Raw genomic sequence first — 16,693 nt, forward strand, 5'->3', positions numbered from 1 at the left:
GAGCACAAAGTAGTTGATTGACACTGGGAATCCTTGGCCAGTCCTGCATGCAGAAAAGCTGCAGACAAACTGCTGGTGCACTGCTGGRCACCCTCAGGAGCAGGGATCACCTCTGTTCCCACAGGAATTCTGTGCTCATGAAGGATGAGGAGGGACAGGCTCCATTTGCCAGCCCAGATTTAACACTGAACAGTCAGTGATCTCAACTGACCACTCACACCAATGCCCACAGAGTCCTTGGCCTCACCTGAACCTGCCAGGCCAGAGTCCAAATGAGGTGGGGAGTCCTACAGTAGGTACTGAGCAAGTTGCACGACATTTATATTAACACTGACCTTTGAGAAATAACGATTTTTGGWCATTGTTGCTCAAAACTGCACTTGAAAACTCACTTGCACTGGAGAGTTCCACTCCTGTCTGTCTGCAGATGGAAATGAGATCCTGATCCAAGCAGCACAGTCGAGGATGATTTGTTAAAGAGTAGAAAACCTCTGCATTAATCATATGGGGTGCTAATGAGTTGTTCTTTTGTGCCTCTTCYTTAAAGGATCGCTGTAACTCGATGGGCAACCAGAACTCACAGAAATATGGGYTGGCAGGTGAAGGTTGCTGCAAGTCTCCCCTGCCCCAGGCATGGTCACAAATGCTACAGCCACTCCAATCTTTCCTTTAAATCTCCACTGAACAGATTTACAGCCTCCCGAGAGTCCAGCTAGCCTCCAGCTACTCGCAGGGTAAGAGTTTTGTCTGGTTTGTTTGGTTTTTTCCCTGATATCTAAAGTAACCTCCCTAATTGCACTTCAGCAAATTGCTTTTTGTCCCATCATTTGTGGTCACAGGACAAGTGTTTACTGTCATCTTTACAAATGTGTTTATACATTTTGAAGACAGTTGCTGAGTCCTTACATTGTGTTTTCTTTCCCAGCTCAAATAATGAATTCCACCCTTCCACATGCTTACATTTCTAAGCCTCTCACAGTTGTGGTTGCTCTTCCCCTCTCTGGTTTTGCCTCCATCGTTCTCTGAGGGTGAGTGCAAGGCTCGGGAGAGGATGGAGCGCTCCAGCCAAGCCTGGCTGGTGCCAAATGGAACAGAAATAACGCCCTCTGATGTCTCACAGCTGATCCTCCTGCTCCGAGAGCTGCTCTGCAGCACTGCTCAGCTATGAGCATTACAGTCCTGAGTCTCCTCTGCAGCRTTTGTGCCTGGCAGTGCTCGTTTGRTATGTGAATTCYTTCTTTGTGGCACACTACATCATCTTTTTCTCCTCCAGTTTCAAGGTGCTGAGTTCAGGCTGGCTCTGCAGTATCYCAGGGYCATTTGAAATCTCAGCCCTGCACTCYGTGCTGGAATCACTGCAAATGTTATAAAAATGCYCTCAGTTCCATCACCCAAGTAATTACAGAAAACACTGGCTAAACCATTCCCACATTATTCCCTGTGAAATCTTACTTCATTTGTCCTTCCTCTTTGACAGCAAACACTTTAGAATTGCAGGYTTTCATTAGTGAGATTATCACAGGTATTGCACGAATGCAAAAACCCCGTACCTGTCACTGTGGGCAGTGACACCGATCCCCTCCCTGCTGCAGGTAAAGGCTGAGAGCCTGCTAAGGAACCTTCCCACAGTCAAATTTAAATCATCAGCAATATCAGGGAAAAGCAGCCCGAGCTGACAGCCCCAGTCACTGACAGCCCTCTACACAACTGCTGTTCAGCAGCTCCGGCTGAGGAATATCAGCACGACTATTCCTGYGTGCCCACACAATCCTGAACCRCSGTCCAATTTAGTTTAGGGGRAAAAAAGAGGTGTTTTGCTAAAATTACCATAGTATAGGTTTTTCATTTGTATTACCATAGCAACAAAGGACTTCGCTTGAAATGAGACCCCGCAGTGCTCCGGGTGAAGCGCACGGTGCCCACGGGAACAGACAGCCCTTGTCCCCCTGAGGTGACTGTCCCCATCCTGCGCGGAGGTGCGGGACATCACCTGCAGCAAATCCCCTCAGAGAGCACTGCCTCGGCAGGGAAGGGAAAGCAGAGCCCAGAAAGATCACGATCTCTGCACCCACGGGGGGACAGCAGCACACGGGATGGGAGCGGTTCAGTAAAAAGTCTGTGACAGAGCTTGAGCTGCCGGTGWCTCCTAACCCTGGCACCAAGACTTAATTCACAGCTTTAAAACGGAGATTTTACATCCACACAGAGTAGCTTCCACCTGGATGTCAAACAAATTTCATTAAAAKTAGAGCTGGGCATTATTCTCCAGATCTGTGACAATAGAGCGCTGTGCTAATTGTGGTAATTGTGGTAATTCCCGGGCGCTGCGAGGGAACAAAGCACGGGTTTGGCTTTCCCGGCGTCTCTGCGTAGGTCGGGGAGAGAGCTGGGGTAGGATTTATGYTTTAACGGACACCTGTCATCGCACTTGTCCAACAGCGAAGCCGGGCTGGCTCGGAGGGGCACAGCAGCASGAGTTTCCCGAGGATGCCACCTGTGCGCTCCCGGCGCGGGGCAGGGCTGGCGGGCGGCCCCCCGGCCCAGCTCCGCTCCTCCCGGCTCCGGGAGCTCCTCCTCCCGCTGCTCGTCCCGGCGGGGCCGGTGGCCCGGGCGCTGCTGGCGGTGCCGGTGCCGCACCATGCGCGGGGTCGGGGCCGCTCCGGAGCGCTCCCGTCCCGCCCCCGCCCGCGGCCCCGGAGCTCCGCAGGGCGGAGGCGCAGCGCGGTAGCGCGCCCGGTGCCGACCCAACCGCGGGGCTCCGCGCTCGCTGCCCGCTGCCGGAGCCGCGGGGCAACTTGCAGGCAAGTTCCGGGCAACTTTGGCGGCTCCGGGGCGGCCGCGGGCAGCGCAGAGCGGAGGAGGCGCCGCCCGGCCGGGGGTGCCCGAAGCGCGGAGCCCCCGGAGCGGGCGGGGCGCACGGACCCCGCGGCTGCAGCAACAGGTTCTGTCCCTCCGCAGGGATGGAAGAGAGGGAGCGGCCGTCATTCCCTGCCGGAGCCGGGCTGGCCGCGCCGCCAGCAGCGGGAGGGGCTCGGCCGCTGCCCGGGACCGCTCGGCTCGTTCCTGCCCTGCCCCGGCCCCGCCGCGGAGGAGGCTGACGGTGCTCCAGGCTCATCCATCGGGCTCGCTTTGTGCTGCTCGGGCTTCCCCTGGCCGGCTCCGCCGCTCCCCGCGTCCTGTGGCTGCACGGCGCAGGATGGAGGCTCGTGTTTCCAGTTTCTTCCGCCTTGCCTAATCTGAAGGTCCTTTACAGCTTTCMTTTTTAAATAATTAAGGGATGTCTTTTGTATTGGTTTATGTACTGACTTCTGCGCGTTGCTGACTGACAGACACATCAAGTGAATTGGTTTTGATAGGCAATGTCTTTCTGGCAGATTTTCTTTCATTGGAAAAGACTTGGGGAGGGGGTGAGGACAGGACAAGCATGAAAGAACTCTTCCATGACTACGCATCTTCATTTCGGTAGCAAAATACTTATCTATATAAATAAATGTCAAATCCTTTACTTTTTTAAAATTACGTTTAAGAGACTGTTATGAATATGACTTGCTAAAATTTGTTGACATAAATATGTTTCACAGCAGGAGAGTAACTGCAGTTATTAATCCTAATGTATTTCAGAACATTCTCCTGGGGATATAAGTTATCTGCAAAGTTATTTCACTTCTGATTACTATCAGTAGAATAAGGCTCAGCTTTATAAAACCAAACACTGAGTAGCATTTTTGACATAATTCTGTTTGTAGGTTGTTGTAAGATGCCACAACTGTCCAGCTCAAGGAGAGCAAGATTAGAGATAGAATATATTTTTTCAGCTTATCTGCTTTTCAGGAGAGTTTTATGTCATGTTATACACTGATCTTTTTAAGTTTTACTTTGGTTTGGCTGGAAGTGCACTTTTGCAAGCAGAGTGGAAGTTTGAGATCTGTTCTTAGGCTGTAGAGAGCTGCAGGAGTATGGCTTGTAGTGTGTCAGGAGGTACCTGGCAGTGAGGTACAGCACGGAAATCCTGTGCCAGGAGAGAGCTGCAAGTGCTTGGAAATGCTGCTTAGCTAAGGAAAGACTAAACGAGGAAGGATCACTACATTGTAAAGCAGAATGGAATGGAATTCTTTCCAAAAATCACTATATTCATATTCAACATGCACTGAAATCTGAAACTTTTTAAATTTTTTTTTTAAACTTAATTTACAAATGGTAAAAAGCAGCAGAGATGAGTTGCARGCACTGGGATTGACAGAAGAGTCTAGGGGGGAGTTCTGCATCTTCTTTGCAGCCTTGTTGTCATCCAGGCACAACTTTGAATTGTCTGCACCACGGAGCAGGAGCAGGACTCCTTGCAGGAGCTCTGATTACATCAGAGATGCACTGCAGAATTCAAAATACTGCAGAGGACACTGAGGGGGGGGAAACAACACTTGCAGTGGAATTTTAGCTTGTTTCTCATGAGTTCTCTTTCYTCCCCTCAGAAGGGCATCTTTAATAATCCTTTTCCCTTTGCCTCGGAGYCTGGCATCCTTCCTGAATTCTGGCTGCAAGTAAGGGCAGTACRGATTTCTAATTTGATTTCTTCATCAGACATAATGGATTTCATCTTGTGCAGGACAGATTTTTGCAAATGTGTTCTATCTTAGTTCCCATGCACAATACACCCCCTTAGAGTCTCCCAGAGCCCCTGCTGTCAGCCAATTATTCCATGTTCCTGGAGGTTGTAAAAACCAGAGCGGTTCAGAGGGATTTAGGGAGGGACAGTTGTTGCCCCAGCAAGTTTACAAACACAACAGCCACGGTGCTCTGAGAGAAGGGATGTGCCAGGAGGAGAACACGCTGGCAGCAGGAGATTGAGCTGGGCTCAGCCAGTCCCACGCATCCCAAGGGCAGAATCCTGCTCACCCTCCGACAAGGAGGGCTTTTAGCACTGGGCCTGACTTAACCAGGGCAGAGCAGAGGATTTTACAGCAGATCCTTAAAGTTCATCGTGTTTAATTGCTGGGAAGAATGGTGCTGGAGGCTAATGTGTTTGTCTGACCTCATATTCCAGTGTGTTGTCTTTACTCCTAAGGCATTTCTTATCAGCTGTCCCCAGTGACATCAGGCTGTAGGAATAAAGCAGTTTGCTTGGGCTTTAAGCTCAATAGCAAAAAGTCCTTCCATTAATTAGATCTCTCTCATCCTAAAGCAACACTGACCATCATTCTGTCGAGACACCTTCAGAAGGAAAACAAGAAACACGCAGAGAAATGCATGAGTCTATTTTTCTTCTTTCTTCGTTCTTCAAGTCAGCCACATTTATTATTGTCCTTTATTTCCTCCTACTCTCCCCCTGTAGATATGATGCTGCGTGTATGTGAGGAGAGAACATGAAAATAACCCATGTGGGGATCAGATCCTACGTGGGATTTGTAGGCTTGCCAGTTCTGGTTATGGAAAACCAAGGAGCAACCTTTTCTAAGTGCAGCCACTCAGTGTGACACACAGGGGATTAATTTGTCCAATTTATTGTCTCACACAGGTCGAGGAGATGGGAGYGAAGGAAGAAATTCCTTTTTCTTTGCTCTGCTCTTTCACAGTTGCTGCCTCAGGGTTACAGCRTGTGTCTGACACACGCAGAACATTTACATTTCCCTCTCTCTCCACTTTTTCCCATTGTGTCAACAGTGGATGTGCTGGGAGATCAAACCAGTGACAGAGATGAGCTGCCTCCTCATTTTTCTTGGCTGAGATTCAGAGGATAAGTTGTTGCTAACCAACATCATCTGGTATTACAGAAGGGAAAATGGTTAACAGCTCCCACTTATCCATATCTTATATCAGTCATAATCTTCATTCTCTTTGGAKCAGCCCTGCCTYAGMCATGGCTGAGGCAGAGGGGAAAARGSYTTTTTTMAAATAAAAAGAGATGAAGCCCTACATGAACACCCATCAGCAGCCCTGCTGTCCCATATCAGACCCATGGTCTGAACTCCAGGGGTGTTTCCTCTGCTGCCCCATGGAAAGAGGATGAGATGAACTTTCAGTGCCTTCCAACCCAAACCATTCTGTGATTCTGCACCAGTGAGGAGAGCTGACGTGGGGCCACCTGTTTGTAAATGTGCACAGAGTGCTCTGTTCAGCCCAGTCCCTCTGGAAAGTTCAGCAGCAGAGCTGAGAGTGTTTTGTTGAAGCATTTAAATGCCCTTGCAGCAAGGAGAGCTCTTAAACTGATGTGCACTGTGGTTTGAGTCCTGTGCTGTTGTGTTTTGATGGGTTTTTCTTCTCCAATAGGTATGTACCACTCTTGGTGTGCTTTCTAAACCCCAGCTTGTGCAAGGAAGGGTTCTGTGGCTCAGCAAGCAGCCCTAGCAGGGGGTTATCCCTGGGCTGCACATCCAAGGGAGGTAAGTGCAGCCAGGAGAAGAACAAAGCTCTACTGGAGCCAATCAGCTGGAATATTTATCCCTCTCCTGTGGAGCTGAGGCTAAAAAGCCAAAATCCCGGTGCATATTTAATGTCTGTGTATTGTACAATCTCCTTAATAAATAAATACTCGTCCCAATGAAACCCAGCCACTCCAGGCACTGAGCTGAGTGTGCAGATGGAAGGTCTGGGAGCAGTGCCTGTGGAGGAGCAGATTTGGGGCTGACCCCTGAAGTGCAGTGAATTAGGGAGGTCAGAAGTTTGAACATTTCCAGCTCCTGTGTTTTATACCCAGCTGAACTCTGTTCATTCCGTGGACTTTACGCCAGTGCTGCATGAGCAGAATTTGAACGTGATTTTCCAAGTTGCCATTAGAAATCTTTAGATTCTTATRAGCAGAGGTAAAGGCACTTTGTCTCTCAGGTACTGCTCAATCCTACACAAGGACAAAGCCCTAATACTGCCTATAGGGTGTCAGTTGTAACTGAAATAACACCCCAAGGTTTGCATGGAAATCCTGYATTTCTTTGCAATCTTCTGTAAATGAGGCCATAAAAGGGAGTTGCCATGTCATTAAYTGTGTAGAAATTCAATACAAATGTTTATGTGATCACCAATACAAGTGAGCCTTTTTCCCCCARATTGTTTCCAGATGGCCTTTTAGAAATTAATCTTGTACTAACTGGTTTTTAGAAGTGTGTATTTACTGAATTACAACATCATTRACTTCTGATTCTTTCTATATACTTCATGGGTGCTAAAACACTCCAGATTTTTATGTGCAACACTTAAAAATATTATACCATTTCCTTTTCTACAAAACACACTTGAATTCTGTGTCCTAATGTGATGCTGTCATAATTTTTATAYCTCCACTCTGAACCAGAAACATCCYGCCACATGGAGGAATTACTCCTGGTTTCCCTCTTTATCTTCTGGGGGCTGAAACCTCTGTATCTGGGACAGGAGGAGCCTCCCAGAGTGATAAATATTCCAGGCAGAGCTCCTGAACTGGGCACAGCCCTGCTGGACAATCCCAGCTCCCCAGAAAGCTCTTCTGACCACACTCAGCCCCTACTTTTTTCTTTCCAAATGTTTTCTTTGTCCACAAACATTTTTGAGCTCCAGCCACCACATTTGTTCAAAACCTGCAACCAGCCTCTCATTTCCTCACCCCTGGGTGTGTTTTCTGTTGCAGAAGACACTTGCAGAAGCAGCGAAGGGATGCAAAGCTGTCTTCCAAGATGACTCTTATGCCTGGAGAAAATTCCGACTATGACTATAGCGCCCTGAGCTGTACTTCCGATGCTTCCTTCAACCGCAGGTTCTTTCCAGAGTCTGAAACCCTCAAGGGAGTGTTTTACCAAAGAGCCAGGCTCATCCACCCTCAGGAGGATCTCCTCAAAGGCTTCCACCCCGACGATCGGAAGCGTCACATAATTATAAACGTGGGGGGCATCAAGTACCTGCTCCCCTGGACCACGCTGGACGAGTTCCCCTTGACACGGCTGGGACAGCTCAAGTTCTGCACCAATTTTGACGACATTCTGAACATCTGTGATGATTACGACGTGACGTGCAATGAGTTCTTCTTCGACCGCAACCCAGGGGCGTTCAGGACAATCCTGACCTTCCTGCGGGTCGGAAAACTCCGGCTCTTGCGAGAGATGTGCGCGCTGTCTTTCCAGGAGGAGCTGCTCTACTGGGGCATTGAGGAAGACAACTTGGACTGGTGTTGTAAAAGGAGATACCTGCAAAAAATGGAGGAGCTGACAGAGATAAATGAACGGGAGGATGACCTCCTAGAAAATGAAACAACAGGTGAAACAGTAGAGGAGACAAAAATTGGTTTGTGCATGAAAAAGTTGCARGACATGGTGGAAAGGCCCCAGTCTGGCCTTCCTGGAAAGGTGTTTGCGTGTTTGTCTGTTTTGTTTGTAACTATTACAGCAGTGAACTTATCCATCAGCACCATGCCTGACCTGAGGGAGGAGGAGGAAAAGGTAAGTTAGCTTTTAGGGTGGCAAATGGTATGTGCTGGGAAGAGCAGAGCAAGTACAAGGTCTGAGGGTATTGATTGCAATGGGGATTTGGCAGCTGTCTTTAGAGGGGGGAAAATATCACGGAGAATATTTGAATTCTTACATGACTGTTCAATTCCTTGTAAGACAATTAATCATATCCAGTTTTATGTGCAAAGAAAATCCTGTTAMCTTGCACTTTTCTGTATATTACCTTGTTAGGCTTTGTATTTGCTRTTTAGAAACCCTGAAATTCCTGAGCAATATCTTCTGTGGAATAAGCAGCTCCTTTCTAAGTTTTGCATTTAGCATGTTCCAAATTGCCAACGTGTTTCCCCATAGCAACAGCTTCAATTCCTTTAATATTTTGGGTGTAAAAAAAAAAACACAACACAGAAGCCTCTCCTCCTGCCACCGCACCAACTAAAATAGTCATTACCCAGTGCCGATTACAAACTCCTCCTCTTTCCCGCAGGGTGAGTGCTCCCAGATGTGCTACAATATTTTCATTGTGGAGTCCGTGTGTGTGGCATGGTTCTCCCTGGAGTTCCTGCTCAGATTCATCCAGGCCAAGAGCAAATTCGCCTTTTTGCGGAGGCCCCTGACGCTGATCGACATCATCGCCATCCTGCCCTACTACATCACGCTGCTGGTGGACACGGGCTCCGAGGGCTCCAAGAAGCCCAGCTCGGGGAACATCTACCTGGACAAGGTGGGGCTGGTGCTGCGGATCCTGCGGGCGCTGCGCATCCTCTACGTGATGCGGCTGGCGCGGCACTCGCTGGGGCTGCAGACGCTGGGGCTGACGGCGCGCCGCTGCACGCGCGAGTTYGGGCTGCTGCTGCTCTTCCTCTGCGTGGCCATCGCGCTCTTCGCGCCCCTGCTCTACGTCATCGAGAACGAGATGGCCGACTCGCAGGAGTTCACCAGCATCCCCGCCTGCTACTGGTGGGCCGTCATCACCATGACCACSGTGGGTTAYGGGGACATGGTGCCCCGSAGCATCCCCGGGCAGGTGGTGGCTCTGAGCAGCATCCTGAGCGGCATCCTCCTGATGGCGTTCCCCGTCACCTCCATCTTCCACACCTTCTCGCGCTCCTACCTGGAGCTGAAGCAGGAGCAGGAGAGGCTCATGTACAGGAGAGCGCAGTTCCTGCTGAAAGCCAAGTCGCAGATGAGCAATGAGTCACAAGGCAGCGAGGTTTTGTTCACCACTCTCTCCTCCGAGGCCAGGGACAATGAATGAAATTTATGGTACTGTTTCTCCTGCTGTCGCTGTATCCGATTCCACCATTGAATTTGCTCTGAAGCGTCTTAGGAAGGTAATCCTCAGATTAAAATGAACAAAAGGAGCTGTAACCAGGAACTGATGTGGTTTAAGAAGTCTGTTATTATGCTGTTCCTCTCTCCCCCCCATATAATGTATAGGGCAGTATTTTCACTGAAATAATGCAGTGGGATTTAAAGAATTAAAACTTCTCTGGCAACAACAAAAAAAAAAAAAAGCAACATATAATTACACACTTRACAGGCTGTTTTGCCATTTGTAATACACGTTTTTCCAACCGAATCACAATGTATATAATCATTAAACAGGCTACCATTTTTCTTGTTCMTCTTGTATATAAATAATGTAAATACAACAGAATTAATGGCTAAATTCTCTCCCARTAACACGCCCTAGAGCGTGATGGAAATAACCACAGACGTTTGTCCCATTGTGCTTTTACAAAAACGTCAAGTGAGACTCGTCACTCACCACAGAACCATCTATTTCTTTGCAAGTCAGCCCTAAACACAGCAGAACAGAAGAATCGAGCTGTTTATAGCATAACCCTGCTAAAGACGTAAATACTCAGAGCGCACCAGCTTCAAAATTTAATTGCCATTACAGCATTGATCCGATGCCATCGAATGCAACATTCCAAGGAACAAAGCCTTGGAGTTTTGTAGCACTTAATATTATTACCAAGAGGTGACTAGCTGCAAATGCAATGAAATATGCATGAGGAGATGCCAGCCGTTCCCCACCATCTGTTCCCAGCTTCACTTTCCCTCAGCTCTGGAAGGGAACTGGGGAAGGGTCGTTTCCAGGGACCCTCAGCACTGCTGGGCAAACTGGGGCCACCCCTTCCCGTGGAGCTCCTGATTCCGTAACAGGAGCAGGAAATCTGTGCCCGTGGGAAGCTGCCAGTGAGGAAAAGAGAAAATAAGATTTRAGTCATGGAGGGGGGCCACTGACAGATTTGTGCTTCGCTGTCCTCCCTCAGGAGGGACTCAAGACAGGATTAACTTTATCTTTGCCATCCTTACGCACGTGGTGGATTTTAAATAAGGAAAGATTTTAAAGGAAGAAGGGGAAGATTTTCAATAGGGCAGGAAAAGCAATGGAGATCCTAAAGCACAAGCACGTTTTCTTCACCCACACAGGTTTTTTGGTGCAGTTCTCTGCTGAAGTTGGGAGCCCAGGGGTCTGTGGCACACTCAGGTTTGGCACAGATTTCTGGGCAGGTCATTGACTGACCCCTGTTTATTTTAGAGGGAATGACCCTGACTTTTGTAACAGCTCAGGAAAAAAAAAACTCCAGAACTTAAAAAAAATAATTAAATCCACCTGTTTGATTTAATGTATGCTTAGAAGTAAAGAAAAGATGATTTAAAGAGTTTCACCTATTTTCCACTCTTTTTTAGTAAAATGACTTATTGGCAGGTAAGAGCTTGGGGAATTTAGAAGTCCCCACCACATTGACCAATGTTTCTTTATCTTAATTTTCAGAAATACTATTTCTTATTGGCATTTCTGGAGCAGGTTATGAGAAATGTCAGAATGCATAATGGTTTTATGATTTAAATTAAGGCCAAGGACACAACGTTGTCCTTCCAGAAAAGGGAGGCTTGCTGTCCTTCCTTCCAGCAAGCCCACAGCATGCTGATTTTCTTTTCAAATGTCTTTAAAATATAATTTGAAGCTGTTCTGATGTGCTTGTTCCTGAAGGAAAATTCCAAAACTTTTTAAAATGCACTTTACAAATAATTAGGGCTCTAGCATTCTCCAGCCTGTGGTAGGRAAATGTGCTTATGGAACTTTACTGCAGAGTGCTAAAACACCCAGACTAAACTSTTGGCAATTAATTCTGTGCCAAAGCTGCAAATGAACCAGCTTTTCACTCTTGTTCTTCATCTTTAATTAGAGTTGGACAAAAAACAGGAACATCGTGACAAAAATTTCTTCTCCCCATTTTTTTTTTCCATTTCAGAACTGTTTGATCATCTGGAGCATTGGCTCCAGCACAAGTGCTATACATCTTCTACCTTTGTGTCAGCGTTCGTTATAAAAAGAACTGGTAATTAGATTAGTCCTGTGAGCAACAGTTGCTTATCTAAGAATGTGTTTGACAGGCTGAGCCATAAATAAGAAGCTGTACATGAATATAAGGAGAAATCAAGACTTACCAAATAAAACCTAAGCTCATTTCCATGTTCTGCGAGCTGATAAATGCTACAGGGCAATCCATTTCCTGTCTTTRCATTAATGCTCATTTATTTCATGTATCACTTTATTTTTTTTTTTTTATCCCAGAACTAGAGCTTGATTCTAAAGCCCTTGTCCAGAAGAAATAAATTCAAAGTATCACGCTGGAGCTGGGTGTTGGTTGTGCTAAACTGTGAAAGCACGAGGTGGGCACAGAGAAGCTGTTGGGATGAACCTGGCAGCAGATGTTTGTCCCCATCCTGATGTGTCTGAGTCTCAGTGGCTGTAACCRACCTGCTGTGCTTTCCAGGGGACACAAATTGTGCTCCTTGTGCTAAATAAACCCAGCTCGAAGGCTGAAGAGCACAACTTCAGTGTCCACCCCACATGCTGTGTTCCAGCTTCCTGGGGAGGCTGGGGGGTCTCAGGTCATTGTGCCTCTCCATTATCTGGATTTTTCCTCAAATTCATGACGATTATGGCTTGGCTGAAAAGCTGGCTGTTTCCTGTGACCCAGCTGAGGGCTGGCTGTCCTTTCCAGCATTTTACCAGCATGTGCAGTCGCCAGGAAAGCCCCAGTGCAAGCCCTCGATGCTTTGATCACACCAGAAGGGCTGTTGGAATGTCTGCAGGGGTTTCACTGCTCTGATATCTGCTCTGTGTGCTCCTGCTCTGGCCAGCTGCAATCCCACAGCAGCAGCTGTACTCACTGGATTAATAAAGTGTGGGATCTCCTGGCATGTCCCTGTGCTCCTTGGGGACAGAGGGTGGAGGGTGGGACAGGAGCGGGGCTGGGGCACAGCTCGGGGCTCAGCAGGGCCAGAAAGCACTCAGCAGCAAAGAAAATCATCTCCCTGCAGAAAATCCACGTGCCAGATCGTACAGGGAAACCTCTTCCTTGCATATTGTCCCAAGAATCGCAATCACAGTTCATCGGGACAGGACTTTAAAATATTTTAACAAATAATCTAGCAGATTCGGAAGAGACCAGCAAGGATCTATGAAGACTGAGAAAGAAAAATCCCTGATGAAAGCAGAATTTCCAGGTAAGGTGGTACATTACTTTCTCCAAAATCCTTCCCTTTCCACCCTCCTGCTTCCTCAAAATGAACACAAACCCCTTGGTGGCTGCAGCACTGAGAAATGAAGGCACAGAACTGGAATTCATGACAGCAGATGGATGGCACCCCTGTCAACAAAAATGCACCTCAAAAGTTCTATTGCCAAAGCASAAAATGCAAACCACACGATTAACCCACTCATTTCTTTGCCACGTCCTCTGTGGCATTTCAACAATCCCATTTCAGYGTTCCTGACACAGCAATGATCAGAYCAAATCCAGATGCAAACTGWAATTCCCAAATGGCTGCAGCTCTGTGTGTGTCCTGTCCCATCACAGAGTGTGAATCCTCCTTGCCTGGTGGCTCTCAGTCACTCTGCAAAACCGTACACCACAAATAAAGAGAAATTTCTACACCACAAATAAAGAGAAATTTCTACACCACAGATAAAAGCAGGGAGAATTTCGTGTGCTGCCAGACTGAAAATTCTCAGAGTTTTGGCCTATTAATTATTAACAATAAAACTAGTCCTCCCTCCCTTTTTGCTCAYTGTTTTTCTTTGTAATTTCCCAGTGTCTCACATCCTCTGAAACRCTCCCTAGAAATCCCTAACGAGATGAGGAATGTTATTAGCTCCGAGCCTGCCAGGAGCATGGTGAGGAAACTGCAGGATCGGGATATCAGGGGATCTTCTGCCCTCTTCAGCAGAGCTTTCACTTTCTCTTTGCCTGCAGGAACTAATCCAGAAGCAAATGCCACTTGAACAGAAATAAAGTYCTGCCACAACTGAAACCACAGCAGGCCAATTAGGGTAATTAGAGCATATTTGCTACACTTTATAAATATTCATTGGTTATCCCTGTAGTCCTTGTGACAGGAGCTGAAGCACCAGAGCCAGGCAGGGCACACAAACCTGTGGAACTGTGTCAGGCTGAGGTCTCAGCTCCTYCTTTGTCAGATTCCCTCATTAATGGCAGCAGCTCTTAATTATGGTCATAATTTAACTCCTACCTTCAGTGAGGGTTCAGAAGAACTGGGCTGTAAACTGCAATAATTAGCCTGCTCAAGGGACTGACCCAGAATATAAGAAATTCCCAGTCATCATCTGGAAATTGGGATTTTTTAAAAACTTGACAGCTCATTTGAGAGCTCTCAGTCATGCAAGTGAAGTGGTCAGCGAGATAATGATGTTTATCTTCCTGTTAAAGATAACAATATCATTTAAACGGTGCCTACCTCAGGAACAAAGTGCTGGGCACAAGCGTAAATTTCTACAGTGAATTCTATAGAGAAATGAAGTTTTGACACAGAATTGCTGAATGATAAATTGAAGTGCTGCTCTCATTCTCATTAGTGATGCACCTCATGTCACAAAGCAGCTGAGAGATTTCATCCMTAACTTTCCCAGTGATGGCAGCTCCCAGGTCAGCCAAGGAAAAGATGACTCAGTTTCTTTCACTCAGAAAGAAAAGCACATTCTGAGAAATCGATAAATATTATCCTCACGCAAACCAAACCCAACACTGCAATTGCAGGTGACTTTAATTTTGGAGAGGAATATTTCCTGGCACAACATGCGTGGGCAAAGTTAAGGCTGCAAAGTTTCATATGGCAGAGTGAGGGGAGGCTTCCAGAAGCCCTGAAATTGAGATAAGAGAATCTTCCTTTTGGTGGGACCTGGGGAGAGCTGCAGGTGCCTTTTGTCCCTGCTGTCCCCTGCTCTCCACTGRCAGCAGCAGCTCCAGCTCACACCTGAAGTGCTGCAAGAATTGCACAGCACCAYGAGAATTCCAGAGGAATTTCCTCATGGAAATTCAGGCATTGGAACTGCCAGGGAGGGTTGGAGTGCCCATCCCTGGAGGTGTCTCAGGAAGGGCTGGAGGTGGCACTGAGTGCTCTGAGATGGGGACAAGGTGGGCATGGGGCACAGTTTGGGCAAGATGTTCCTTGGAGGTCTCTTCCAACCGCAGTGATTCAGTGATTCAGTGATTCTGGGACTCTGCCTTTCTGGATGCTGGGATGAGGAAGAGTCACATTTTGCACATTCCTGACAGGCAAAGGCAAAGGATGAAAGGACAAGTGCTCCCTGTGAATGCAGCTCTGGTTTTTGCTCATTTGTGTGCGATTGTTTCTCCCAGGAGAGGGACAATGCCCCAAACTCACAGCTGGACCAGAGGGTGATCCGTGCTGCTGGGACAGTCAGGAATCACGGAGGAACAGCACAAATGCCGGGTGTGATCAGGATTTGGGGCTGGGAGTTGTCTGTCACCTATGAGGAGCAGAGTCAGGATTCACAGAGGAACAGCACAAATGTAGGGCGTGATCAGGGTTTGGGGCAGGGAGTCAGCTGTCACCCATACAGAGCAGTCAGGATTCACAGAAGAACACCATAAATTCAGGGTGTGATCAGTGTTTGGGGCAGGGAGCGGGGCTGTCACTGTCACCCATACAGAGCAGTCAGGATTCATAGAGGAACAGCACAAACACAGGATGTAATCAGTGTTTGGGACAAGGAGCAGGGCTGTCACTGTCACCCAGGCAGAGCAGGAATATCCCGATCCCAGCATCTTACATTGCCATCTACGGGCCGCTCCCGGCAAATTCCTGTCCTAAAGCGCCCATCTGCACCAGCCAGCTTTAAAACGGTGAATAAAATATTTGGAGAAGTTCCCTTTAAAATGCAAAGGAAAATATTCGATCCATTGCAGTGCAGCCGTGGCCTCTCATTTCCAGAGCAGGCTGATGGATCTGCAAGGAAATGAGGATGAAGATATCATCACCACAAATTCTGGGAAGTGWGAAACTCCTAAAAGTATTCATGCAGCATTTATTTGGTTGGAATATTGGTAAGTGATATTTTTCAAAAGGCTAATGCAACTTTATCTGACTAAAATTAAGATTTTCAAGGTCACATGAGGCAATGTAAACATCGCCATCACTTGTACAAGAGCAGCCTGGTAAGAAAACTTATGGGTTTATTTATAAAATAAATGACAGAATCTACTTCAAAGGGGAAAAAAGATAATAACCTAATTGAATATGAAAAGGCAGCCATAGAGTGTSTTAATGTGTTCCAATCACTGTCACACCTGCTGCCTCCCACTACTACAGTAGTAAAATGAAACTGAGAGCAGCTTCAGAAACATTTTGAAATGACAACATGCAAGTCCTGTTAATGACTCCTATAAATTCTGCCTAAAATAGATCTATCCCAGCATCTGGAATACACCCCCAGGTGTGCACATACTCATGTGTACATATAGATAAATATATAAAAGGTTGCGTTTAAACTCTTCAATGTCTTTTTCAGAATTTCAAACCCTTACACAGTGAAGTTAGAAATCTATTTTACAAAGTAAGAACTTTTCAGCAGGGCCTGTAGCAATAGGACAAGGGGAATGGATTCAAACTGRAAGCAGGTTGATAAAGRCTGGTGATAAGGAAGACTTTGATTATTACAAAGGTGGTGAGGCCCTGGCACGGTGCCCAGAGGAGCTGGAAGTGYCCAAGGCCAGGTTGGGCAGGGCTTGGAGCAGCCTGGGATGGTTCAGATGTTCATTCCAACCATCCTGTGATTCCATGACTGCTCCCGAGCAGGTGAATGCCCATTTGCCTACAAGACCTCATTTCCCAGTTGAATTTCTAGGAGCCATTTTAAATTTGGAGATAACCTTTCTTTCCAAGCAGGGATTTGGTCTCCTAGCAACAGCACCAGCACAAACACCTTGTGAACCAAACTACAG

The 16,693-nt window shown here is 47.1% G+C and overlaps 1 protein-coding gene across 1 annotated transcript; it reads left to right on the forward strand.

Moving 5' to 3' along the window:
- Window positions 1-2,896: 2,896 nt before the first annotated feature.
- Window positions 2,897-12,064, forward strand: KCNG1 (potassium voltage-gated channel modifier subfamily G member 1). The gene is made up of 4 exons (XM_057379474.1): window positions 2,897-3,242; window positions 6,265-6,377; window positions 7,595-8,399; window positions 8,893-12,064. The coding sequence occupies exons 3-4, from the start codon at window positions 7,641-7,643 to the stop codon at window positions 9,661-9,663; spliced, it is 1,530 nt and encodes a 509-aa protein (XP_057235457.1). The 5' UTR covers window positions 2,897-3,242; window positions 6,265-6,377; window positions 7,595-7,640; the 3' UTR covers window positions 9,664-12,064.
- Window positions 12,065-16,693: the final 4,629 nt, after the last annotated feature.

Source organism: Malurus melanocephalus, unplaced genomic scaffold (assembly GCF_030028575.1).
Source record: "Malurus melanocephalus ecotype Western Australia unplaced genomic scaffold, MMel_1.1 scaffold_407, whole genome shotgun sequence".
In the NCBI taxonomy this organism is placed as follows: domain Eukaryota; kingdom Metazoa; phylum Chordata; class Aves; order Passeriformes; family Maluridae; genus Malurus; species Malurus melanocephalus.